This window comes from Phalacrocorax aristotelis, chromosome 1 (genome assembly GCF_949628215.1).
Source record: "Phalacrocorax aristotelis chromosome 1, bGulAri2.1, whole genome shotgun sequence".
Classification (NCBI taxonomy): domain Eukaryota; kingdom Metazoa; phylum Chordata; class Aves; order Suliformes; family Phalacrocoracidae; genus Phalacrocorax; species Phalacrocorax aristotelis.
The window spans coordinates 38,425,554-38,452,060 of record NC_134276.1 but is presented as its reverse complement, the minus strand read 5'-3'; the positions used below and the strand labels follow the sequence as shown (position 1 = coordinate 38,452,060).

The 26,507-nt window shown below is 35.5% G+C and overlaps 1 protein-coding gene across 2 annotated transcripts in view; it reads left to right on the top strand.

The window, feature by feature from the left end:
- Positions 1 to 26,507, top strand: part of DIAPH3 (diaphanous related formin 3) — a 242,258-nt gene that overhangs the window by 34,312 nt on the left and 181,439 nt on the right. For both annotated transcript variants that reach the window (XM_075088048.1, XM_075088040.1), the window contains 13 exons: positions 564 to 694; positions 5,271 to 5,345; positions 5,432 to 5,501; positions 5,879 to 6,015; positions 6,480 to 6,585; positions 19,598 to 19,708; positions 20,117 to 20,235; positions 20,386 to 20,502; positions 21,729 to 21,847; positions 21,982 to 22,046; positions 22,631 to 22,735; positions 25,048 to 25,389; positions 26,156 to 26,270. In XM_075088048.1, the coding sequence (XP_074944149.1) occupies positions 564 to 694; positions 5,271 to 5,345; positions 5,432 to 5,501; positions 5,879 to 6,015; positions 6,480 to 6,585; positions 19,598 to 19,708; positions 20,117 to 20,235; positions 20,386 to 20,502; positions 21,729 to 21,847; positions 21,982 to 22,046; positions 22,631 to 22,735; positions 25,048 to 25,389; positions 26,156 to 26,270 (1,612 nt within the window). The remainder of the gene's footprint in view (positions 1 to 563; positions 695 to 5,270; positions 5,346 to 5,431; positions 5,502 to 5,878; positions 6,016 to 6,479; positions 6,586 to 19,597; positions 19,709 to 20,116; positions 20,236 to 20,385; positions 20,503 to 21,728; positions 21,848 to 21,981; positions 22,047 to 22,630; positions 22,736 to 25,047; positions 25,390 to 26,155; positions 26,271 to 26,507) is intronic.

Genomic DNA, 26,507 nt, shown 5'->3' with positions numbered 1-26,507 from the left:
TAATCCTAGTCTCATAAATACTCGTCATCTGAAGGACCTTTAAGGGCAAAGCATTTTGCAAATTTTATCTGCAAAAACTCAAGTTACTGCAGTAACATCCTGAGTACTCTTCTGGTGCGCTGGTTCGTCCCTTTGTATTCTCATATGACTCCAGTCACCTTTCTGGACACATGCCCTGTGATCTTTTTGGAGCACCTCAGAACTGTTGTGGTTTTTTGGTGGTGTTTTTTTTTCTCCCCCCCTTCTGATGAGTATTGAAAATTAAGAAGTTTGCAATGCATAAACAGAATCCATTCATTACAAAATCATGTTTCACCGGGTGTGCACGATACATTTCTACATTTGATGCCTGCTGCTTTTGACTAATGATTATAAATTTGTTCATAAATTGACAAAAATGTAGTCAGCATTTCTCAGGTATAGTAGATGGACAACAAACAGTTACAGGTTTAGGACTAAATTATATCTGTGTTTTCAAGGAACAGAAATGAAGGTTAGCCACTAATAATCTGTTCAAGTTCTATATGTGCCAAATAAAAAAATGAGTATTTTCTGTATTTCAGGGAAGTCTTAAGAACAGTCGGAAGATTTCACCCCAAGAGTTCATTCAGGAGTTAAAGTCTGGATCAACAGATGAAAGACTAGTCACTTGCTTAGAATCTCTCCGTGTGTCCTTGACAAGTAATCCTGTCAGGTAACATCATTAACACATATTGCCAAGATTAATCATATTCTTATCTCTTAATGGATAAAATTAATGGATCTGTAGATGTGCATGTTTCAAAGTTTACTAGTTAATGAATGTGTATGCACTAGTGAATGATTGTACCTTTTTCTTTTTTTCATTGATTATGTATCTTCTGTAGATCTATTTTTTCAGTAGATTTCACTGATCTGTACAATAAGAGAATGTAAAACAAGTGCAGTACAGAGAAGTTTGCTTTGTTTTCTAGTGCTAAATAGTAAAAAAAAAATTTTCACTTTTGAAATAATCTCGTAACTCTTTAATCTTTTTAACTTATTTTGTCAGGATGACCAATAATGGGAGATAAACACCTTGGTGTAAGTTTGTTAGCTAGAAAACATATATATTTCTAATTGTGTTCTCATCCTTCTGTCCAGTGTGTTTTACACTTTCTTCCTTGCTGCTTCTAGTAATTTTTGCTGTATCTGTGGGGTTTATCTATACAGAAGAGAGCACAACATCAGTTTACCTGTAATTCGTTTATTTTTTTTAAAAAGGCTAACTCTTCAGTAATCATAACTCTAACATGGAAATCAGTCTTTACATTTAATTTTGATTTGATCCATGTAGCTTGATTTGTGTATGCTGGCTTTATTTTATTAAATGGTATGTTTTCCCTTTTACTCTATTTACAACCTTTTGTTTTAGGGAAACTTGATTTTCGTTCAAAATAATGCAAATGAAATTTTGGGGTTGCTTATGATGGGTTGTGGTTAAAAAGGATTAGACAGCTTCCTTTTTTCCACATCTCTCTTGGCAGAGTTGTTGATATGGGTCTTCTGTATGCGTGTTTGCCTCTTTCCTTCTATTCAGTGGTTTTTGAATTGGATTATCTTATTTTTATGTGATGTCTCACATGGGAAGACACATGCTTTACATTAACCTGAGTTCGTCTGACTGAGGATTTTACAGAAGATATACTTCCTTCATGAATGTGAAGCTACTTTTTGATGTAGTATTGCTTCCCCTTCTTTATTAAAAAAAAAAAAAAACAAAACTAAAAAACCAAAACTAAACCCTGCAAGAAACAGAAAAACAAACTAACAACCCACAACCCCAGATATTTTTTATTTACACTTACATAGATTTAACAAAGAACACTTTGCTTGTTAGTATGCATCTGGAAATAGAAACACAAAATATATGAAATGTGTGACAATTAAGCTCAGAGAAATCTCTTCTCTCTGTTGGTATGACCAGGTAGTTTTGTCATTCTGTATGTGATACCCTTTGCTGCTCTTTCCCACATCTTAAGAGAAAAGTTAATCCCCCTCCCTCAAAACACCAAAACAAACTAAAAACCATGATCTTGGTGAGGTGCTAGTTCTGCCTGTCAGCACAGTACAATGTGATAGGACGTGAAAGGGTGAGGAAGATGGAGAAATAGTATCAGAATACGTAATGTGGAGGCTAGCTATGAGAGAACAGTGGTGGTCTATACATGAGACATTAGTCAGAGAATGCAAGTTGAATTGGACTGCGATGCTGTAATAGAGCACCTGCTCAATACCAATAGCAAAAATGTAACAGTGGCACACTGTTCTTCATACTAAAAGTTAGTGGAGTAAACATTTTTAAACCATGAGTATCATGAGTGGCAACAGCTGATAGTCATTGGATGCAAATATTGGTGACTTTGATTTTTTCCTATCACATCTTTGAATAAGAACTTGCTTTGACACATAAATACTGAAGTCCAATCCAGCTGCTATAAATCTGTGATTGTTTTTAACTCCCACCCCATATGATATGGACAATGAGAAATAACTGGTGTAACACGTGCACAAAATAAAATTCTAAAGTTTCATCAAAGAATAAATTTATGCTTTTTTTTAACAGGATGAGAATTAAATTTAGATTGGTTCTGGCCTGACAATCTTCACATCTGTGGGCTGTCATCTTTTTGACAATATGTAATTTAGGGTTTTCTATTGTTTTTCCAATTACTATACTTTAATCAACTTAACCTTTTAATCTTGCTGACATTTCACTTTCTAATGCAAGAACTGGTTCTACAACATTGTTTTCAATTAGTTTTTGTAAAACGTATTTTTAGTTCACAGAAAAAATCTGATTCAAGTGATATTGAGTAGTTTGATCCTGGTACTTAGAAAAATATTGAAATCTATGGCTTACTGCAAAAAGTAGTATGTATTTTCTGTCAGTATAAAAAAGAAAACCTCAAAAGGAAAATGAATCCACTGATCTTGCTCACTATTCTTCAGGTAAATAAATGGGGTGTTTCTACCTCACAGTTGCCAACAGAATTAATGAAAAGCGGTTCAGTGATCTAGCTGTATGTAGTACTACAGATAACTAGTTAGCTACAACTATTTCTCCTCCTTTTGTAGAATAGTTGCAACAGGTTTAACTCTTCTCATTAAGAGGGCTTTTTAATAAATTGAAAATGGGGGCACTGATAGCTTGGCATTTTGTCAGACTGACAAAAAGCTAAGTGTTTGCTCTGGATAGTGTAAGTAATCTTTGTTATTTTGTGGAAGCAGAGGAAAGGGCAGTAATAGTGCAACAGTATGTTAGGTGCCTGATCATTCTGAGCATCCTCAGCTGCTGGATGTATGGCAAAGTGGCTGTGCACAATTCTCTCTAATATAAAATGTGCTAAGAAACGTCTAGTAGGATCATCTTTAGGTCAGGTATGGCTGGTTATACCAAAAATAATTGTCAGTTATTTGCATGGTATGTTTCAGAACAAAACACCCATCCAGGAAGGAGAAAATCTATTTTCATGTACATTTACCTTTAGGAGAAAAGCATATAAAAGCATCTGATCTGATTCTCTCTGTAATTTTAAGTCCATTACAGTTCTGTATCTAGCAGACACGAAGAAGTGTTTAATCCCATCCTATGATGGGACTGGAAGTACAATGTATTTCAAAAGAGGTATTGCATCTCCTTTAAGCTATTCTGTTGGAAATAACACATTATTTGTCACTAGTAACGTCCCACCATTATAGGAGTATCTAAATGTTCTGGTTACTAATCAAAATTGGTGATAAATTTTACCCAATGTGTACAATGGTATGTAAACAGACAAAACAAAGAAAACAATGGAGAGTGTATAATGCAAGTAAAGTGAACGTTGTAATTTTTTTAACTAATTCTGATCAATGTCTTGATATTGAACTCCGATGTTGCAGAATAGATGCTTCCTTTTTATGTAAAAGACTTTATTTTGTTAATACATGACAAGGGACTTCTTCAGCTTAAGTGTGTTGTTTGGTTTTTTTTTTTAAGTAACAATTTAAGGAATGCGCAGTAACTATTGCTGCTACACCCACAACAGAATCCTTGTTTTGATATTGAAGATGGTGAAAAGTCTTGCATCTTCATCACGCTGACTATATCTGTTCTAAATAGAGATGGTTTTGTAATCAGTTCATAGATAAAAGTAATATGCTTTTTTAAAAGAGAAGTGTGGGAGACACACCCATTATGAAATAATTTTTGGTCTGTTGGCCGAAGACAAAAATAAGAGCTCCAACTACTTCTCTTATGGCACGGAAAGTTGACTAAAGGTGTCGGGAAATGGTCCTGCCTCTTATGGAAAGAGAAGCATATTCAAGTACTTGTGAATTAATTCCATAATTGAATATTATAACTTCAGCCTTTATAAAAGGAATTTCCTGAGCAAATAGTCTCTATAGTTTCTCTGCTTGTATATGTATTTTTGTTGCCTCTGCAGCCAACTTCTCCTTCCTCCACTGGGATTTTTGTTAGAGGTTTGATGTTTAAAAGATCTGTGCCTTATACAGACAATGAAGTCTAGAGAGCAAAGTATTCCTCCTGTTATGAGCATGAATGACAGTGTTATCCATGACCTTTGGGGGAATGTAGTTGATCGAACATCATAATTTCAGCAGGACCAAGGACTACTGTCAAAGGGATGGCTGCAGTACTGCTGTCAGTCATGTAGTGACTTGTATTTGAAATCAAGAGGTCCTGAGCAATAGTGAGGTGTGAAGCAGGTGTCTCATACAGGAACAACATACCCAGGTTTAACCTCACCAAAAGATAGCTTTGGCCATAGCTGAAACTTTAAGTTTTTGTTGTGTTCACTTGGAGGTATTTGTATGGATTAATGTCTTGGGCAGCCTTTTCTGTAATTCCTTTAGGCTTTTCCTTCCTTCTCTGCCATTTACAGTTAGATCCTGACCTTTGCAGGGGACCCGTGAACAGTGTGTAGTAGAAATCGTTGTTTTTCTTCCCTCCCTTTGCACGGGTTTTCAGATTACAGTTCTGTGCCAAAGATTTTATAATTGTGAATTTAAAAATAAAAATTACTAAATTTAGTGGCTACTGTAATCTTCAAATCTTTTTTTAGTTTAAGGTTAGAGGATTGCTTCAATGAGTGAATGGAATGCTTCTTCATCTTCTATTGAGTGAAGAGTCAATTTAGGGTTTTAAAACGACCCAGATACACTGCTTTTATTTATGCTGACAACTTTCATTCATTGTAATTAGTCTTTGAAATGTCAGTTTTTTAATGTCTTTTTTTTCTCCCTAGCTGGGTTGAGAATTTCGGCCGAGAAGGTCTGGGGCTGCTGTTGGATGTTTTGGAAAGATTGGTTGAGACAAAAAAGTAAGGAAGATTTAATATAAAATCACCAACTTTTCATAACATGTAAACAGCATTTAATTACGCTAATATTTTTTTAATTTATTCAGCCAGGACAAAGTTGTGAAGAGGAGTCAGCATAAGGTTATACAGTGTTTGAGAGCCTTCATGAATAATAAGGTAAGGGATTTTTTTTAAAATCTGGGAATTACTACAGTTCAGTCAGATAATGTATGTGATCTGTGGGTATAAGCCTGTGCAATTTAGAGAAGTGATGTATGGTCAGGTGTGGTTTGCGGTTCTTTCTGCTGCCACCTCCTCTCTGCAGAAATATGCTGAAATAGTGTAAACTTCTGATGCTGATGTATGCCTTGTTACAGAGTAATGACCCATTTTGGACTTTTGTCTCATTTAATTTTTTAAAATAAGTATTTGACAGATTTAAATGTCTTCTGAAATATTTACTTGAGGGAACTGTGGCTGTCTTTTGCTAGATGTTTGATACAGTCATTTGGATTGTCTCCAGCTCCCCTTACAACTGTGTTTCTGTTTTTTAGTATGGATTGGAAAGAATTTTGGGAGAAGAGAGGAGCCTTTTGTTGCTGATCAAAGCAATTGATCCCAAGCAAACTAACATGATGACAGATATAGTTAAACTCATTTCTGCAATGTGCATTGTTGGAGAGGAAAACATGTAAGTACTGTATTTAGCCAGAAATAGTAAGATAATTTTACGATATCCAAAATTATAGTTAATGCCTGAATGAAATGCTAAAATTTTCAAGGTAGGTTTGAAAGTAATATCTGTACTATATTGTCAGTTTTCAGAATACCTTTGTCTGGGATTTTTATTATGATCATATTAAAGGTTTTTTTTTTTGACATGTAGATGTACTGGTTAGATGGAAGTAATTATGCAGGCAGCCTCTTGCTTAAAATTTTTTTAGCATTACTTTTAAGATATCTTAACCATTGTAATCCAGTAAGTCATTCTTTGGCTATAAGTGTCTTCAAAGGAAACAAGGAATGCTAAAACCTCCTACATTTGTATGCAACAGACTGAGGCAGGTGAATACTTCAGCAACATGGCTCTTCAGATAACAAATGAGCAGCAAGGTTAAATGTATCTTCTGAGTAAATGCTTTGCTTTTCTTACAGCCTTGAAAAAATTTTGGAAGCTGTAACAGCAGCAGCAGAGGAAAGGAATATTGATAGATTCTCTCCTATTGTAGAAGGTCTTCAGGATAACTCAGTTCAGCTGCAAGTAAGCAAATTTTTATCCTAAACCTTTGCAAAAAATAAAATTAAAGTTACTTATTTTCCTGTTTTGAACAAGTCATTACAATAAAAAGGAGGAGAGATACTCTTTGAAATAAGGGTCAAATTCTGGAACGTTGTTCATAATGTTATCTTTTAAAATGCTTTATGGGAATATTCAGTATTGAGAAACACAGAGGTTGCAGGTTAATTTGTTGATTTCTATTCACCCAATTTTACAGACTTTGGGAGTTAAATTTATACTGCCTTTTAAAGTAAAGCATGAGTCATATATTCAGATGCAAAAAGATTATCTCACTTCTGGTGATATTTGCTGAAACGTAAAGATTAATAATAGTAAAAAAGCAAGTTTTTAGGCAACTGCTTTTTATAATTAATGTTTACATCGGCAGGAGAGCTGTCCCTCATGCCCACTTTATGATTTCATGAAATTGCACACAGAGAGTCCAAGGAAAGAAATCTTTCGCCTTATTTTCAATTTGTTTCAGTTGGATATAGAGTTTACTGCAGAAAAAAGTGAACTGTTGTAGTGCATTTAAATGATCATTTTAAGTCATTGGTTTGAGAGTGTAGATATTAATTCATGTTGATTGTCATGTAATTCAGCCCAAGCAAATGCTGTTCATAACTGTCATTCTTTTTGACTATTGCAAAAATGGTAAAAGACAAATCTCAAGTTTGAAGGAAATGATTATGTTAATCCACTGTCACCTTTTCTGTTAAATAGTCCATGTCTGATAGTAAACGTTGCTGTTTGTTTCATGTGTCTCACAGAAAAGCTAACCATAAAGAAATATTTGAAGGTGGAGAATCATTTGTAGTTGAATTGTGCTGGTACTGATGGGATTCTCATTTGAAAAATCATCCCTCCTTTCTCACACTTTATGTTTTATAATCATAGAATGGTTTGGGTTGGGAAGGGACCTTTAAAGATCACTTAGTTCCAATGCCCACTACCATGAGGGGGCATCTTGCACTAGATTAGGCTGCTCAAAGCCCTGTCCAGCTTGACCTTGAACACTTCCAGGGATGGGGCATCTGCGACTTCTTATGACAAAATTGGTTCTCTGGGCTACAAGCACACATCGCCAGCTCATATCTTATTTTTCATCTATGAATATTCCCAAGTCCTTCTCTGCAGGGCTGTTATCCATCCCTTCACCCCCTAGTCTGTTATTGATACTGCAGATTGCCCTGACCCAGGTGCAGGACGTTGTGCTTGGCCTTGTTGAAACTCATGAGGTTCACTTGGACCCACTTCTCCAGCTTGAGTCTGCATTTTCCAGACTGGACATAAATTTCTTGTAGTAGTAGATCCTTACCTTAGGTATGTTTGCAATTGTCATTGCAGTTCTCCTTTGGGGTCTCTGCTTCATTCAGATTTCAAGGTGAATGATGTTCAGTTAACAAGTTCCTATTCAGTACGATTTTTTTTTTCCTCCATATTTAAGTATTCTTGAGATAGGCAGTACGAATTTGGGCCAGGTGTGGAAGTTCGGGCATGTCAGACTGTCAGGAGAGTATAAAATTTGGCTCACTGGATCTGGGGCGTTTTTGTTTGCATGTTTTTTCGTTTTTCTTGGTTTACTTGTTTTAGTTGCTTGGTTTACTTTGATATTGGGTCATGATAAAAGTAAAAAATTTTGTCCTTGTTTGATCAACCTGAAAAATAAAAATATGACAAGTTTGATGATTTTCTGTTATGCTTACTTCTACTGTTTCAGTACAATGAATAAGGTAAAAAAAAATTATATATGAATAAAATTTTCTTTTTTATGTATGTAATATCAAATAGCAAATATATATAATGTCAAAGAATTAGAAAAAAAATTCCAAGTGCAGGAATTCGTTTTAATGTTGAATAATGGTAGTTCACTGTCTCTTTGTATCGGTTGAGCAGCTTTCTTCTTTGGCATGAATATGGATATAAATCAAAAATTTAGAAACATTTTGATTCAGTAGGGAGAAATACTTCAGGTCATGGAAACTATATTTTCCGGTTTCAGGGTGTTGTATCTTATCTAAGAGAACTTGAGAGCTTCTATTCTCTGTAGATCATATAGGGGTTGGAGAACTTCTAGATCCATCACAGCACTTACGAGATGCATAAATTTTAATAGGATGAAGAGCAGTACTTCTCTCGCTATTCTTTACTCACTTGTAGGTATTCAGAGTCCTGAAATTAACAACATTTTATTTTGAGTGTTAGGCTTCCAAACCTGATCCTGAATTTTCAAGAGTTGCATATATTTCCATGTTTATAGATTTAATAAGGGAAAAAAGCTATCTATAACTCCCTTCTATACAGTTCAAAAAGCACATGAAAACTGCCTTAAAAGTAGCCCCTTATTTAATATACCCGCTGCTTCAAATAAAATTAATCCTATGTACTTCTCCATTTACTCATGATGGGTACCCAAATGGGCATTTCATCCATTTCCCCCTTTTTAAAAATCTGTAAGGTTGTTTCTAAATCTATAAATATGTCTTGCAAATTAAACTGAAGGTGAACAGATAGTAGCTCTTCTGGATCAACATTTGGGAATAGGTTTCTGAAGTCATAATCCCTTGTGAACAGTTCTTGGTAAGCAGCCCCTTTAAGAAATAGGTAGATACCAGTATTAATGGCAGTTGAGACAGTTGATATGCAGGGAAAAAAGGTCATAGCTGATTATCTCTAACCAGTTAGATCTTTCTTATAAATATGAGCACTTTCATACTTAATATTTACAGCCATGCTCAACTCTATTAGTGAGATACCACTGATGAGAGAAACAAATCAGGCAGAAAACTTCAGCTGAGTTGTTAGCAGTGCAGTAACAACTTTCATTTTTCTAGGACTGCTATTAATATATTAACCAATTACTTTTCTACTAGTTACGCCTTCTCATGATTGTGCTATACCTCCATTTGGTATTTTGTTATTCTCTGATATAGAAGATAGGAGCATTTTTAAAACAGAGACTTTACTTTAAATGTTACAATTGCAATTCTTAAGCTAAGTATATTAATTTGACTTTACTGAGAGTGTTACCCTAAGGTTTCTGAAAATAGGTAACATTTTGCCGTTTCATTTGCTGTATCTTATGTAGACATGGAAACTTTTAATGAAAGTTCTTTTCCTTTTTCTTTTGTTGTTGTTTGAGTTAAACTTCTGTTGGAACAAGTTATTTCCGCTAAAAGGATTTTTTCTTTTTCACACTCCACAAACGGTTGCTAGATTTTTTTTTTTTTTGTAAGACCAGAAAAATCAGGGTTCCTCATGTGAATTAGTTGTAAACTCTTATAACAATGACATTGTCTTGGGCGTTAATTTGACAGTGTTTTAAACAGACAAAAGTCTACTGTTGTCAGTTACTTGGTATACTCGCCTTGATTATCTGCTTGATATATGTAGGCTTGCTTTGTGGCAATTCAATTTGACAGTAACAACTGACCTTTTCAATTTTGAATTGACTAACTCTTCTGTTACTTGAAGGCTGAATACGTAAGAAGTCTCAGTATGATGATCTTTGTATTTTTAGCTGAAGTTCTATGTATCTACTTTTTGCATTTATTGAAAGCAAAGGATACTCTCCCTTTTGTCTTTCATACAATCTAAAATTATGGAAAACATACTTAAATATTCTTGGTTCAAGACAAGATTTGCGATCATAGTTTGAGAGTATAAGTACAGCCAGGAGTAACAAGTTTCTGGTTTTGTTCAAGCAAACGTAGTTTAACATCTTACGACTGTGCTCCAGAAAATGCATACAAGACAATCTGGTTCCTTGTGGACTGTCATGGTTCAGCCCCAGTCAGCGCCTAAGAACACACACAGCTGCTTGCTCGCTCCCCCCCAACAACTGCGGGATGGGGGAGAGAATTGGAAGGGCCAAAGTAAGAAAAGTAATGTTTTGAGATAAGATCAGTTTATTAATTAAAATAAAATAGTAATAATAATAACAATAATAATATAATGAAAAGGGAAATAATGAGAGAGAGAGTGAGAGACACACAAAACCTTGGGGGTAGGCAATAAACAAACAACACACGAAGCAACTACTCATCACCTGCTGACTGGCGCCACAATCGCTGCTTCCCCCAGCCAACTCCCCCTGGTTAATATACTGGGCATGACGTTACATGATATGGAATACCCCTTTGGCCAGTTTGGATCAGCTGTCCTGGCTCTGCCCCCTCCCCTACCAGCTTCTTGTGCACCCTCCAGAGCACAGGAAGCTGCAAAAGTCCTTGACTAGTGTAAGCACGACTTAGCAACAGCTAAAACATCGGTGTGTTATCAACATTATTTTTGTACTAAATCCAAAGCAGAGTACTATGCCAGCTACAGCAAAGAAAATTAACTCTATCTCAGCTAAAACCATGACAGTACTTATTAGACTTTTTCAGTTGTCGTACTTTGGTTGTTCAATTAATGGAGGCAGGAAATACAGCTCTTCTAACGCAACCCATTTTTATGTATTTAAGACAATGATAAAAACAACAAATTGTGTGTTGCCCAGTTCTTCTTTCTTGTAGATTCAAATGAATGCTTCTACTCTAATCATCTTTCATCACTGTTCTCTCAAGCAGGCAGTTTAACTAATGTAAGAGTGTTGTTCTGCATAGCTCTAGTTGCAGGTATTGGCTCCTTCTAATTTTCCAGTTAGAACTGAGAAGAGGTACAATGTTGAAACAAAGGTATAACTCTTCCTTTTCCAGTTAAGTTCCTGAAAAATGAGCACTAATCATCCTTGTGGAAACTTGCATGTATTTCATGCCTGTCCTAGGAGAAGCATTTTTGTGGCAAAGTACAAGGTCTTATCTATTCATCAGTAGTATTACCCTCTGAGTAATTTTAGTTGTCAAGGAATACCATTTTGTCTTTCTTTTTCATCTAATAATATGAGAATGTGAGATGGTATGGTCTGTGATACTTTGGTTAGCTAAATCACTTGGTGATTCTTGGCTGTTCTGTGCTAATGAGATCCTTTGCATAACTGCATATGCACTAGGATGAATCAGAGCAAAGCTCACCTTATCTAAATGTAGAAACAGATAATATTTATTTAAGATCCATGTAAATGTACATGCATGTGGATGGTACATATCAAAGTCATTACTAAGAACTTTTTGTCTTTAGCAAGGGTAAATTGATAAACATCAATTTAAGGTTTTACCAAAGCCAAATCTACAGCCAGTTTAATACTGGCAAGCAGAATTTAACTAAATATGCATCATCTTTACAGACTTTTCTACACATGCATACTTGCCGTAAGAGTGAGAAAAGTGAAGTTGAAAATCTTACTGCAGTTCCTCTTTTTCAAATAGGCAAGATATGACATAGGATGATATTTACCACATAGTATTGATTGTCTTGTCTATGCAAGGAAAAAGATGCTCTGAGCTACTGAGATGTGCCTGACATTTTCTACCAGAAAAGGACCAAGTATATTCTGTCTGGCCTTCAACAGGGGAAAATGCAACTTTAAAGTAGACGGTGGAACCTTCAGAAAATGCATCCTGTAACTTGGTAGACATCACTAGTTAGAATTGCAGAGGATTAGAAATTCAAGCTGTAACTTCTTACCTAGCAGAATAGATCTGATGTCATTTGTATAGTTTTTGAATGCTTTCCTCCATGAGAACTTTTGCATCCCAGGTGAACTGTATCATCATCCATGCAAAGTTCTTCTGCACCAGAAATAATGTGTGTGCATCTAGCAATGCATGCCCCTCTCTTAAATAAACATGCAAAGTCAACTGTTGTAGATTTCCCTACCATGTAGCAGCAGGGTGTTAAAAGCATTACCGCTGGAATACACTTGCAGACCTGAAAGCCCTCTGAAAACTAACACAGTGGACTTTACTTAGCTGCAGTTCTTTAGAGATGAAGAAAGGGAGGAAGCATCTCACCGGACTGCCAAGTGAAGTGAAAGATTTGCTCTTGGCTTTTCCCTGAAGGATTTGTCTCTACATGCATTCACTGCATGCCTGTTGTAAAGAGCAGGACACTCTCAAGACGTAATTACTGTTTGGGTTAGAGGTGCCCTTCAGAAAGAGCACTTAGAAATTGCAGTCCTCAGCACCACAACAAAATTTTAGAAGGTACACCAGGGAGCTGTGTATTACCATATGCCTTTTGCTCTTAGAGTGTAAAATAATTTCACTTCTTCAGGCACCTTCTCAAGGGCAGACTGATGAAATATCTCAGAATCATATAATCATTAAGGTTGGAAAAGACCTCTAGGATCATCAAGTCCAACCGTCAACCCAACACCACCATGCCTTCTAAACCATGCCCTCAGGTACCACATCTACAGGTTTTTTTGAACACTTCTAGGAATGGTGACTCAGCCACCTCTCTAGGCAGCCTGTTCCAATGCCTGACCACTCTTCCAGTGAAGAAATTTTTCCTAATAACCTATCTAAACCTCCCCTGATGCAGCTTGAAGCAGTTTTCTCTCATTCTATCACTGATGACCTGGGAGAAGAGACCAACACCCACCTTCCTACAACCTCCTTTCAGGTAGTTTTAGGGAGCGATAAGGTCTCTCCTCAGCCTCCTCTTCTCTAGACTAAACAACCCCAACTCCCTCAGCCGCTCATCATAAGACTTGTTCTCTAGACCCTTCACCAGCTTCATTGCCCTTCTGTGGACACGCCCCAGTAACTCAATGTCCTTCTTGTACTGAGGGGCCCAAAACAATCTGCAACCCACACTACTATGATCTACAACCCAAATCTACTACCCAAATGAATCTACAACTCTCATGAACTGGTTTTAGATATAGACCATTTACCGAGAATGTTTTGCTTACAATGACTTCTGCCTTCTTAGGAAGCTAATTTACCTGTCTTCACTAAACCTCAAACTACCTCAGCAGAAGTACCTCTTCATTTATTGAAGATGAGACATCTTTTTTTGATATGGACCCAGCTTTCCCATCTTGTGCCCATGTCTGAAAATTTAAAAGGCTGTCATTCTATTTACAGGATCTTATCCAAGGTAATGGAGTGTAAAAGAATGCAGTTAGGGCCCACTCGTCTGGAGTGCAAGCAGTGACTGATTGTTCTGTGTCCCAACAGTTGACACTTGTAGAGCTGTAAACTGGAGCATCACAGGCATTTTACTTAAATGTTACATACTTTGAGAATTGTCAAGGAATGATGTTACATTTGGGATAATTGTTCCTCAATTTTTGCTTAATTAGGAACACTGAAAAATAATTATGAGTGGCTACTCCTCGGAACTGTGTGTAGGATGAATGCACGTAGAGACAAGCATTTAAAGAAAAGAATTACTTACCTGTAGTTTCTTTTCTCCCTTAAGAAGGTCTTTCAGCGCTTTGGACTCTGTTTTCTCTTTGGTCTGACCCTGAGCAGCATTAGACACCGGACAGCCTCTTTTTGTGGAAGAAATTACCATATCTGTCATTTCTACTGCATTTCTTTGATTAGTAGCCACACTCTAGAAGCAGGGAGCAAACTCACTGTTAGATCTGAAGTCAGTAGTGCTTTGTGGTAATTTAATAATTCTAGATACCAGTCTGTATTTGAATGTTCAGAACTTTTCAAGGATGTTGTTAAACAGGTTTAGCGCTACTTTAAGATGAGAAAGTCATAATCTCATATTTCTAAACAAGTTCCCGTACCCCTATCTTTGTAATTTAAAAAAAATCATGACAGACTAAACTTTTTTATTTTCTGAGGTATTTTTGTTGTTGAGACTTTCTTTCTAAACAGATAGACTCAGATGGAGGTAAAATATCAGACTTATTTAAAACTTTGTAGATTGGGAACAAATGAACTTTCTAAATAAGTGGCAGACTTTTCTCTTTAGCAATTAAAATGCTGAGTAGGATTTAGTCTGCAACTAAACCAGCCTGTCAAGCATTTGAGCTAGATGTCTAAACTCTCATGTAACCCATGGAAATCCGAGGCGCAATTTAGTTGCCCACATGTGAACTTCAAATGTCGTTTCAGAAGCCTTTGTAGATATGATTCTGTTCCTTAGGAGATTCCCACCCTTCTGCATTGGCAGGTGTGTCAGACAGGATGCACTGAAGCGGCTGTAATGATAGTCTGTATACTGGGTCCCTAGTCACAAAAGACAATGCATCCTAGAGTGCCCTGGTCACCCCATCTGTGTCATAAAGATCTTTTAGAATCTAGAAACTTAAAGAAGACCTTTAAAGAAGAGTCTAGTAGGCTACTGAGTAACAAGAATGGGAATCAAGCTTTGCATATAGCTACATATAGATGATTGTCTGTGTATACGCATCTAAATGCAGGTACCTGAAACTTGAACTGTGTTGTCCTGGAAAACTCTTGAGAACTCTTGAGTTTTTTCCTGTGCCTTATGCAGACAGTAACTGAACTATGTTTGCTACTTTTAACTGACTTACTGTCAAATGTAGGGTAATATTAATATATTGTTGTTCTAGCTGCAAAGTTCAGGATAGCAAAATTTCTTTGCTCTTGAATTTGCCCTGGATTATTGGTTAAAACTGGCTTTTAATAAGCCACTTGGATGCTGTTCATCAAGCTTAAGAGGGGTATTTTTCCTCTTGATTTTTAGCATATTCCCCCAAAATCTCTTTTCAGACTGACGTGTTACTAAAATGGTAATAAGCTTATTCCTCTTCTTGATAGAATTTAATACATATTTTCCTTACAGGTTTTAGGTTTGCTAAACATCTACCTTGTTGCAATCTACTTCTAAGTGGATGAACGAATTTCAAATTACTTCATTCATGTGTGATTTAATTATTACGTGCTAACTGCTAGATATTGAAAGATAGTTTCATTTGGAGCATGTTTTAAATGTTTGTGATCTAGTAACAGGTTCTTGCTTGTCTTTATCATTGGTCGCTTTAAAGTATTTTTAACTTTTAGGTTAAGTTTTTATGAAGCAAATTACTGAAAGGTAGATGTCTAAGCAGTGCCTTGCTTAGGGTTGTGTTTGCTTCCTCTTGTATAACCTTTTCTCATTCTGCTTTTTGTAGACTTCTGTTTGGAACTTTCAGTATCTTTGTATTCTTATAGAAGTAGTTTGCTAACATAATTGAGTAGATCTTTATCTTGTTTATTCCAGGAAAGCTGAAGTATTTTCTGGTTATGAACTGCAATCGAATTCCCACTTGATCAAATTTGATTTAAGTACTAGAATAACAGTACTTTTTACTGATGTGTTTCTTGCTTTTCATTGTCTATCTTGTCTCTTTTCTATTTGAATAGCACATGTGCACATGTACCTTGTTGATTTGGCAAATTAAAAGAAAATACCATTTTTTTTGGCAGCAATTACTTCTGTAGACATCCTTTCATCTAAATTGCATTGCTATCTCAAAGATAAAACTATAATGTGCTCTTGATCAGGATTTTCACAGTAGTGTACTTTGTTCAGTCTCTGATTGCCTCTTCACTGATAGTTTCAATCAAGCGTGATAAATGCTGATTCCTTGCCTAGCAGTCCATTCACATAAAGTTTTGCATGTGTTTTAAATTGCTGATAATAATGACAAAGGTTCCAATTCTGATGTAATAAAACAACATGGGGTTTGATTTTATTTGAAATGTAAATGTAACTTTGCAGTACTGTACTTTCTTATTGATGGTATAATGGTGATGTCCAATAAAGTCTGCAATCATTGAAATGCCTCACTGATGTTGACAGGAGTACAGGTGCTAGTGGCACCTGTCAGTGTACTGAATTACTGGTTTCGAATGGCAGAGCTAATTGAATCAAGAAAATGCAATTGAATGAAAAAACAGTACTCAGAGAGATAAACTGGTGATGGTATAACAGTTTTCAACTAAATAAGCTCAAAATTAGGAGAAGTAAAATTTTCATTGTGACTGCTGAAGAAAAATACAAATACTGATAAAGTGGACCCATACCAAAACAAATATGAAAAAGTTAAAGAATAAAGAATATAGCCCACACCTAGACAATAGAAAATATTCTCTAAGGTATTGTTGCACTGAATTTTAACTGGTTTGGTTGCCTGCGTTTTCTACCACTACAGATGAGGCTGATCAGATTCTCCACCACATTATGACACTGCAAGTGGTGCAGTTTGTGGGCCTAAGGAATACACCTTACGTTCAAAGCCAAGAATTTGCTGTTAGTCTAAATGAGTTTTAATGGTCTAGTGAAATTACTCTCAATAGTGCTAATGCATGTCTCTGCTCACATCCCATACCTCTACTTTCCTATGCTGCATTTTATTTAGGGTCATATTGCTATCTGCTAGTTATAGAAATGTATATAACAGTAAACTTCGTGCCACAAACTTGTATAAGGCTAAGCAAAATCTAAAACTAGTGGGGTGGTAGTCATTCTGTTACTAGACAAATCCCACTGCAGCTAAATAAGTGAAAACAGAGCTCCAGGCAGGCAAGCCAAGTCTCAATAGAGCCTGACAAGTCTGGAAGCATATGGCGTTAGCTTAATACAAAGCCTGTAGCCTGTTACTAGCAAAAATGACTAACAGGGTTACAAGGCCACATGTTCTGAACGCGATTTTAAAGTATTGAATATGAGGAGCTTTTTCAGTGTCTAAAAATAGTTGGTTGTGCAACAGGAGAGTCCTAACTTCTCTGTTGTGTCTTGTTAAGACAATTACTGGAAGGTTTTATTCAGTCCACTTTTGAGAAGTAAAAAAAGTAAAAAAACATCTCAGGTGCCCAGTCCCAGTGGGTAAAACTGAGGTGGTTTTTACCTTTTCTTTTTTTTGTGTGTGTGTGTGTTTTTTGTTGTGTGGTTTTTTTTTTTGTTTTTGTTTAAATTGTGTGGGGTTTGGGTGTAGGTAAGTCTAAGGACTTTCGTTTTACTTATCTGTTGGTATTTGCAATTTCCTTTTTGGGGGTTAGCACCACTTTTTGCTACCTAGTGCCAAAGCATCATTCTGCCCTAACAAAAAAAAATTATAACTTTTAGAAACAGTACATGCACAGAAACAGTCTTCAGGAGGTAATACAAAGGTTTTGTTTGTATTTATTTGAAGAAAATAAGTTAACTAAGTAATATTTTCCTTTAGGTTTCTAAAATACTGTAAACATCTATACAGAATTGTATTCCATCAAATTAGGGAAACAACAGATTTCAGGGAGAAGTGTCATAAAAGTAGTTCTGGCAGACACTGCAAAGATGTGGAATCCACCATGACAGCTTTAGCAGCTTTCCAAGTGGATTGTTCAGAGAAGAATGACTGAGGATTGTTTCGTATTTTTGACCCCAAATCTGAAGATCTTTCTCAAGGGAACTTATTTTATTTAAGACAGAATGGTCAAGGTTGTGGTCCTGTTACCTGTGTTCCTGTTTACCTGAGTTCTTTTAAAATTAACTGCTAGTAATGTAGTGCCAGTAACTTTCAGAAAGAAAACACACTATACGTATATTCCTCTTTAATATGTGTAGGTTTTTTATTGTTACTCATTAGGTGATGGTCTAGTTGATTTCTCTGTATGGAGAAAGGACATGGACAGGCTTTTGTTGCCTTACGTTTGCTAGCATTAACGTGGTTTATTTTTATTTTATTATTGGTTTTTTACATTACACACTTCGCTAGCATAAAATAAAAAGACGGACTTACAGCAAGGAAAAAAAGTAGCAAGGTACCATCACTTCAGCAACCCCAAGTCTTTGAAGAGGCCAAAGTTGGCTCTCTTGAATTCCAGGGTTGTAATCCTACTTGTCGCCCTGATTCTACCATGCAGGATCCTGAACTCCACCATCTCAAGTAAGCCTAAATTATGCTGACTGCCACGCACCCCCATAACAGTTCAGCTAAAATAATATATAAAATTACTTTAATACTTAAAATCCTTGCAGGAGGATAAATGTAGGATCATGGTTGTAGTCTGTGTTACCATTTAATCATACTGCATTCCTCTTGGAAATCTAACGAGTGCTGTTGTTTCTTACAGTCTGCATCAAAGTAGATTGGCCATCCAGTTCTTCTGGTGACCATGTGTAAATTCAGTACTTGGAATTACACGTATTTTGAAGATGACTGAAATAGTATGTTCCTGGTATTGCTTTTGCCTGACCACGGCATAATACATTGTCATTTTCTAGATGATAAAAGTCTTTACAATAGAGAAAGTATTTGAACCAAATCGCTTTACTTTTTACGTAGTACTTTAGGCCAGAGGACATACCCGAATTGACTTGTGCTTTTAAAAACCCCATAAAATGCTGGAAATACACGAATAACACATTTCCTGTGCATTGAAGCAAGATGTGCAGACAATAAAGAGGGTGAAAAAAGGAAAAATGGCTGTTGTCATCCTTATTTATGATTAATAGTAAGTTGGCATTGTTATAAAGGTTTGTGAATCTGGATGGTGGATTCCTGCTGCATTTTGATTCCTCAGAAGAGAGACTACTAACTATTTAACTACAGACTGATACAGGCATCATAGTTATCCTGATGCTAGCTTTTGAGCTGAAGTACTGGTTCCCATGAAGTATTGTATGACACTGAGTATGTTTGAAGAGGGAAGATTTTTAAGGAGGGAAAAAGGCCCATTTTATTCTTCAGGCTCAGCTTACTTTAATCAGTATTTTGTCTTCTAATACGAATTCCACTGTTCACATAGGCTTTAGCCTTTACTATTTCTATTCTGTCACTAACTTTATATATATATAAATATGTATGTATAGGTAAATGTATATTTATGTTGATTTTTTAAATATATTGAGAATTATGCTTATCAACATATTTACTACCTCCTAAAGTTCACTTATTAAAGGAACTTGCTATTTGTATAAAATGACAAAATTCAATGGAGTGAGAAAATATTTATTTTTCATGGAAATATGTGAACTAGTGTTTGGTAGTCATAGCTCGTGTGGCCGATAAGAAATTTAATTATCTGAATTACAAGATTACAGGAGATTGATAATTAGGCATGATGTAATGTCTTTTAATTAATAGTTTGTTATGTCTTTTTGTCTGTGCATATTGAAATCTAAGGAATAAAACAGTTTATTCCCTCTGTTATAGGTAGCTTGCATGCAGCTCATCAATGCTCTTGTTACATCTCCTGATGACTTGGATTTTAGGCTTCACATCAGAAACGAATTTATGCGCAGTGGACTGAAAGAGATATTACCAGTAAGAGTCTCTATGCAGTACTGTTTAAATTATTGGACTATTTGAGCTTCAGAGGGGGAATGGGAGAACGAGTTCTAATAAATTATTCTCAAAAGCATTTTATTAAGTTTGGACATGAGGAATTAGTTCAAAACTGATTCTCATATCTAAGAATGAAAAGGTGAAGTGTGCTCGCTGAACTTCGTGCTGATTCCTCAGCGTTTTAGGACTTTGATTTAGAATGTGTGACAGACTGTTGTGCAGACACTTGTTAATCCAGGCCAAAGGGATGTTTACCTTTTGAATATTTAACTCGTGTTTTTGTAATTTTAAACTTTAAATTAATATAGACTTCTGGAAATTATTAAAAAGATAAGGTTTATTTACATATTGAAACACTAATTTTGCACACCTTCGTGGGTTTTGCAGCAACTGAAATGTATAAAGAATGAAGCACTAGATATTCAGCTGAAAGTGTTCAATGAGCATAAGGAAGAAGACATGATCGAATTCTCTCATCGTTTAGAAGATATTAGATCAGAACTAGAATATCCTTTTGATATCGGCAAGAGAAACATGAACAAAATAAAGTGCATAATGAACATTTTCCTGGTATAATTTCTGTTTAAAAAATGTTACTAGTCAGCATTCAACTGAAATATTTTTTTCATTGCTATTACTCTCCTTAACACTTTCACTGAAGTAAATGATGTTTACAACATGGTGTGGAATACAGTTAAGGACACTAGTGCTGAAGGATATTTTCTTTCTATTCTCCAACATCTTTTGCTGATAAGAAATGATTATTTTATACGGTATGTTTAATGCTATGTTAAATGTTAGTTATGGATTTGTTGTCATTTAGTCATTAATAGAATATTTCTTCCATAAATTTAACGATAAATACAGTTTAGTCTTTTCCGTGCGGATTGTAAGTATTCCTTTGTGAACTCATGTTCAAAAGTATCAGCTTTGAATAAAAATGCCATCTATATGTTTTTTTTGTCTCTTCTGCTTAGGATACAATTTTATGTATAAATACAGATATTTTTTTGTTGTTGAGATCTGAACCTTAATGACTGCAAATATAACTGATCATGACAGGTCTCGTAATCGGTTATAAATCATGGTAGTAGCATTGTAATTTTGTGATGTATTGGAGGCAAAGAACAAAACCAAGTATGCACAGAGTGCACTTCATACAGAAATCTGAGTGTGTGCTTAATTTAGAGCAACTTTTGGCTGGCAATTGAGTATTCTCAATATACAATACAGGCCAGTGTGTGCATGTTAGAGTACCTTGGAAAATTTGTCAGATAAATTGCAGGGAAATAGTAAATAAAATCTTAGATGACTGAAGCTGCAAAATACTTTCCTTTCTAATACCTGCTTATGTTGTTTTTGAGGAAACATTGGAGGAAACATATATGAACCAAACAGGGAAGGAAAGCCATCTGTTTTCTGCATGGCGTTCTGCATAACCTTACATTTCAGGTGAGGTCTAGTACAATGTACCGCTAAAGGTTAAGAGTGCTTGCCTGACATGCGTACACCTGTGCTAGACCTTTTCCACCTGAAAGGGTTTGAATTCACAGCTTGCATGTTCCGGGCAAGTGACCCAGCTGTCATTTCCCCCCTGGCGTTTTAGAACAAGGTTCTTTTCATTCCTCTTACTGAAGCAAGGGTGCAATACATCTGCAGTTATAAAAGTCACAAAACCAGAAGGGATCAAGCTGAAGGAATAGTCTTCTCTTTCTTGGGAGAAAGCAGGAGGGAGTCTTTCTTTCCTCTAGTTCCATAGGGGGAGAGATGCAGAGTTTATAATAAAAGAATTGTTTATCTAGGTCTGTGCTTTTTTCAGTCTTTGAGTAATAAACTACCAGATGTATTTGTCCTTTAAGACTTTCAGGGTTTGCACCTACCCTTCTACGGAAATAACTCAGCCCAAATCTTTTGACCTATCTATGACTATTCATAGACAAGATTTTAAGTATACATTAATAAATAAACATGCTGTAAAAGAACTCATCTCTGTCTTTAGTCCACAGTATTTCAAATTAATTGAAGAGTGTGTGTCCCAGATAGTGTTACATCGAAGTGGAACAGACCCAGATTTCACGTATCGTAAAAGATTAGATATAAATTTCAGCCACTTAGTAGGTGAGTACTATGTTTGGAATGATTATGGTGTCATATTTCTTCACATGTTCTAAAAACCAGGTTTAAGTTGTACATGTGATTAAGAGTCTTATGTTCCCTGTATATGTGCAAATGTGTTTGTTTATTTTTTCAAGACATTTGTGTAGATAAAGCAAGGTTAGAAGAATGTGAAGAGAGGGCTGCTGAACTTTCCAGGAAAGTAAGTAATTTTTAAGTTATGTGACCATAAGATGGACACGGGGGGTTATTTAGTAGCTTCATTAATGGTGTAACTATATGTGGCATAGTTTTTAGCTTCAAATTATTATTAGTTTTGTGTTTAGGTGGGAAACTGGATGCTTCTTGTGGACTAGGAAGCAGGGAAAAGTGGTGTAAAGTAGTTAACCTTATTTTAAGGTTTCATATAAGAATCTCCCCAAAATCAGCTGAATACTTCATTTGAACAGTTAACAGTTTGTACAAGAGAAACAGTGGGACAGTAAGAACTGACTCATTTGTATCTACAGGCCCTGTATTACTATACATTAATCTTAAATCTACTCTAATTGCATCTTAAAGTACATTAAGTACTTTATGCCATTTCATATAGTAAAGGCTTGTAATGGTATCAGGGATGTTACCTCCACTCAGTGGATACATGGAAATTTAAATAGCAGATCGTTGTATGTGTCCTTGGTATTGTTAATACGCGAGTTCTAACAAACACAAAAGGAAAAGCTGGAATCTAAAGAACCTGTGCAGAACTGACTAATATCAACAATTTTCTTTTTCTTCCTTTCTTAGTTTGAAAAAGATTTTGTAGTTCATCAGGAGACCCAGGCCCTACTGCAAAAAAAGGAAGAAAGAATCAATGAACTTGAAGCAGAATTACAGGCTTTTAAATCACAGGTATAAGACAGTTTAAATGAATGTATGAAGTATTACTTTTGAAAGGGACTTAATTTTGCATCTTTTGCAGATTCTGATAGTACAGTTGACGGTTTCTTCAAAGAATCCTTGTGGTCGATTATTATTGACTGTTAGTTTCCTTTATTTCAGTTTTATACAGAGAATTGTAGTGTGACATTAATTAGCTGTTTGAGTTCCCAGATGATCCTTTTTGTGCCTGAGCTCTGTTAATTAAGCTAGTTTCTTATGTTTCATTTGGGTTTTACTTTCAGTGTCATATATTTCCAAAGTAATTAACCACATAGGGTAATAAGTCTTATACTTTTAGATTAGCATTCATCACTGTGATCTTTATCCCTCCACAGGAAATTATTCATTATGCAGTTTGCTTTGCTGAAGCCTTACCATGGATATACAGCAGTGAAAGAAAGAACCTGTGGCTGGATAAGAACATTTCCTGATAATTTTTCAGTTTTCAAGGATAAATAGGTTTTTTTAAAAACCTATGTGATGGAGGGGAATAGTGCAGATTTTTGAGAGTAATACTTGAGTTAACTTGTAACTGCTTCAGCTACAAAATCTGTGTAAGGAGACTGTGTGACCAAGTGATTTTTCTTGTGTCTTATTTCCTGGAATAAGAAGCACAGTCTAAAAATGGCTTAAGAAAGACAACATTGGGAAGACATTCTCATAGGAAGATGATACAATAATGTTTTGATCATAGAGGGTTTTTTATACTTTTGAGCTTGTTTAATTTTCTTAGTGAGGAAAATTAGTTTAGCTCTGCTTTGGTCTGTTTAAAAATGTCATTCTAATTCAGGTTTCTGGTCAGAATTAACTGTTAATGGCAAACAAGCTTTAAAAAAGCAATTTCAAAAATTTTTTGCTTTCTGAAAAAAAGTAATTTTACTGAGACCTGTATATCATTCATTAAGAAAGTATTTTTACGTGTGTATCTTGAAAACATACTTAAATACTTTTTGTGACTGAAATAAGTTTTCTCTCCTATTTTACTTTCTCTTGTTCGCTGTATCGAATATAACTTTTTTTTATGTGCAGACAGTAAGCATAGCATATGAGTATGCTCACTAATTATCATAGCATGAATTGTCCCACTGCTAATGGGATACTTGGAATGTTCTGTAAATGTCAAGTAATTGATAACTGCAACTTAGTACTCTTAAATCCGTCTTAAGAGTAATCTTTGGTTTCCACATGGCATCAGTTGCTACTTAGCATGGCTACTTCCACCTCTTATGACTATTTTTTATCCTGGTCTTGTTCCTTTACTCTGATGTTGGATTTGGTATGTGTTCATGCATTTCTTCTGTTATTAGAGCATAATGGTTCAGTGTCTACTTGTCAGTGTTAACAATGCTGTGTTCAGGTACTTAAAACAATAAAACTGTTGTGCATATAATTATTTGTATTTATTGATATTCAGCTATTTCCTTTTAAAAATATTAAATCCTTTGTTTATGATATTTCCCTCCATTTTTTAAATAATAGAATGGACTGCTTCAGCTCATAATTATCACTTGAAAAGTCGACTAATACTATCACCAGTAGATAAATAACTCATTTATTCTTTTGTTGTTTTTGTCAGGTATCAATTCTTTAATGTTTGAAGGCCCATGATAGTTCTTCAAATAGTAGAAATAAATACTTTTTTTAGACTTACTGAAGTGCTAATAAGCTTATCTTGATACAGTATAGATGTCCTTACTATACAGAATAAAAATGCAGTGTGTAAGGCAGCTGGATTTTTCTGCATCATTACTTCATGCTTTCAGTTCTGTAGAATAATACTCCTATGCTGGAAAATATCTGGTTTTCAACAGAGCTACTAATCTCTTCAGATTCTTCAGATTCTGCTACTGTGTCCTTGGAATGTTTCTCTGTAATCTGTAGGATAAGAAAGAACACTAAAGACTAGAATGTTTTGGGTGTTTTGTTTTTTTTTTTTTTTTAATTTGAGCTATGCTGTGGTAGTCTAGATAAAATTTCATCAAGATAACTATCAGACCCTTCTTAGATCATGATCAGTGAAATATGACAAGTGGGATATAGGGTTTGTTTGTCATTTTTGGTATGCAGCTGCTGGACTGAATGTCCACCTCAAATGTTGAGACATCCAATTATAAAATAAAAAACACATTGGCCTCACTATAATTCATATTTGATTGTCCTGTACAAGAAAAATGGCACTGACTTTCATTTGGCTTGCTGGATTTAATCTATAAATTATGATTGTTATGGCATTTTGTTGATTTAAAAAATGTGAAACTAAATAAGAATATTTTCCTTATCAGTATGGCTCCTTGCCACCTGGTTTTCTACCAGCAACATGTGGAGATGCATCTGTTGTTCCACTGGAAACTGCAGGACCACACCAATTGCTGCCACCTCCTCCTCCACCGCTGCCTTCTAATGGAGCAATTCCTCCACCACCGCCTCCCCCTCCTCCTCCTCCTCCTCCACTTTTGAATGGCTTGGGAATTCCTCTGGCTTTTGGTGGTGCTCCTCCACCACCGCCTCTACCAGGCCTGCCTGGAGCACAGCGGTCTCCACTTCTGTGCACTTTGCCATTTGGAATGAAGCCTAAAAAAGAATTCAGACCTGAGGTTACCATGAAAAGACTCAACTGGTCCAAGGTAGTACTGATTGAAGGCAAAAACTTGATGTAAAATCTTACAAAGAGCTTAGGGTAAATAGACTATCAGGAGCAAGATGGTATAGAATGATTGATATATTAGTTAAATTATGTAAGATATGAATACTTTCTGCTCTTAGTTTTCATTGTTTTCCGAACACTGTGTTTCACTGATTCGTGAATCGTCTGGGCAAAGATGCATTGCAGGTGTCTCCATTTGTCCTTAGTGTAAATGTACTTCTGTAAATTCAATGGTTGAAAAAATATAGAGTCTGTTTTTTTTTCTTTTCCATTGTGACAGGATCAAGTATACCAGGACTATCACCCTACTGAGTTTTGGAAACTATAATTATTTAGACCAAAATAAGTCAGTAAAAAGTTTTATGAGACTTTTATGAAGTAATCAAACCTACAATCTCAGAAGTAAGGTACTTAATTTCTAGTTAAACAAGCTGTCTTCAGAGACTATTTAAAGTTTACCCAAGTTTTAAATCTGAACCAAATACAATTTGCTACAATTTGCTACATTTAGACCTTGGATAACAGAGAATGTTGTCTGTTTTGCTTTGTATTGTTAGTATCAGTTTGTCCAAAGGCACTTACTATCTTCAATCAGAAATCTATCAACAATCTAAAGATGCATTATATACTAAAAGTTCACGTTTTACAGAGCTCCTAAGTATTTAATTTGCTTTAGACTCTACAGAGCAGTTTCTGCATAGCATCAAAATAATTTAATAACATTTTGTTTTGTCTCTTGCTTGAAGATCAGGCCTCAGGAAATGACAGAGTCCTGTTTTTGGGTTAAGGCGGAAGAGGACAAGTATGAGAATGCTGACATGCTTTGCAAATTGGAACTTACATTTTGTTGTCAAAAAAGGGGTAAGTAACCTATGGCTTTAATTTTCAGCTTTTAGAGATACCTTTAAAATTCCTGGGGCTTAAATACTGTATGAAAAAAATCAGAATATAACATTAATGTCAAAGCAGGTATTTTACACTCTAGCAGTATTTCTACCAAGTTGAGTATTACAGTTTATTACTGTTGATACTTAATAATACCAAGAATGTTGTACAAAGATAAAAAGGCAAGAAAACCTCACAGATCATAGACATTTT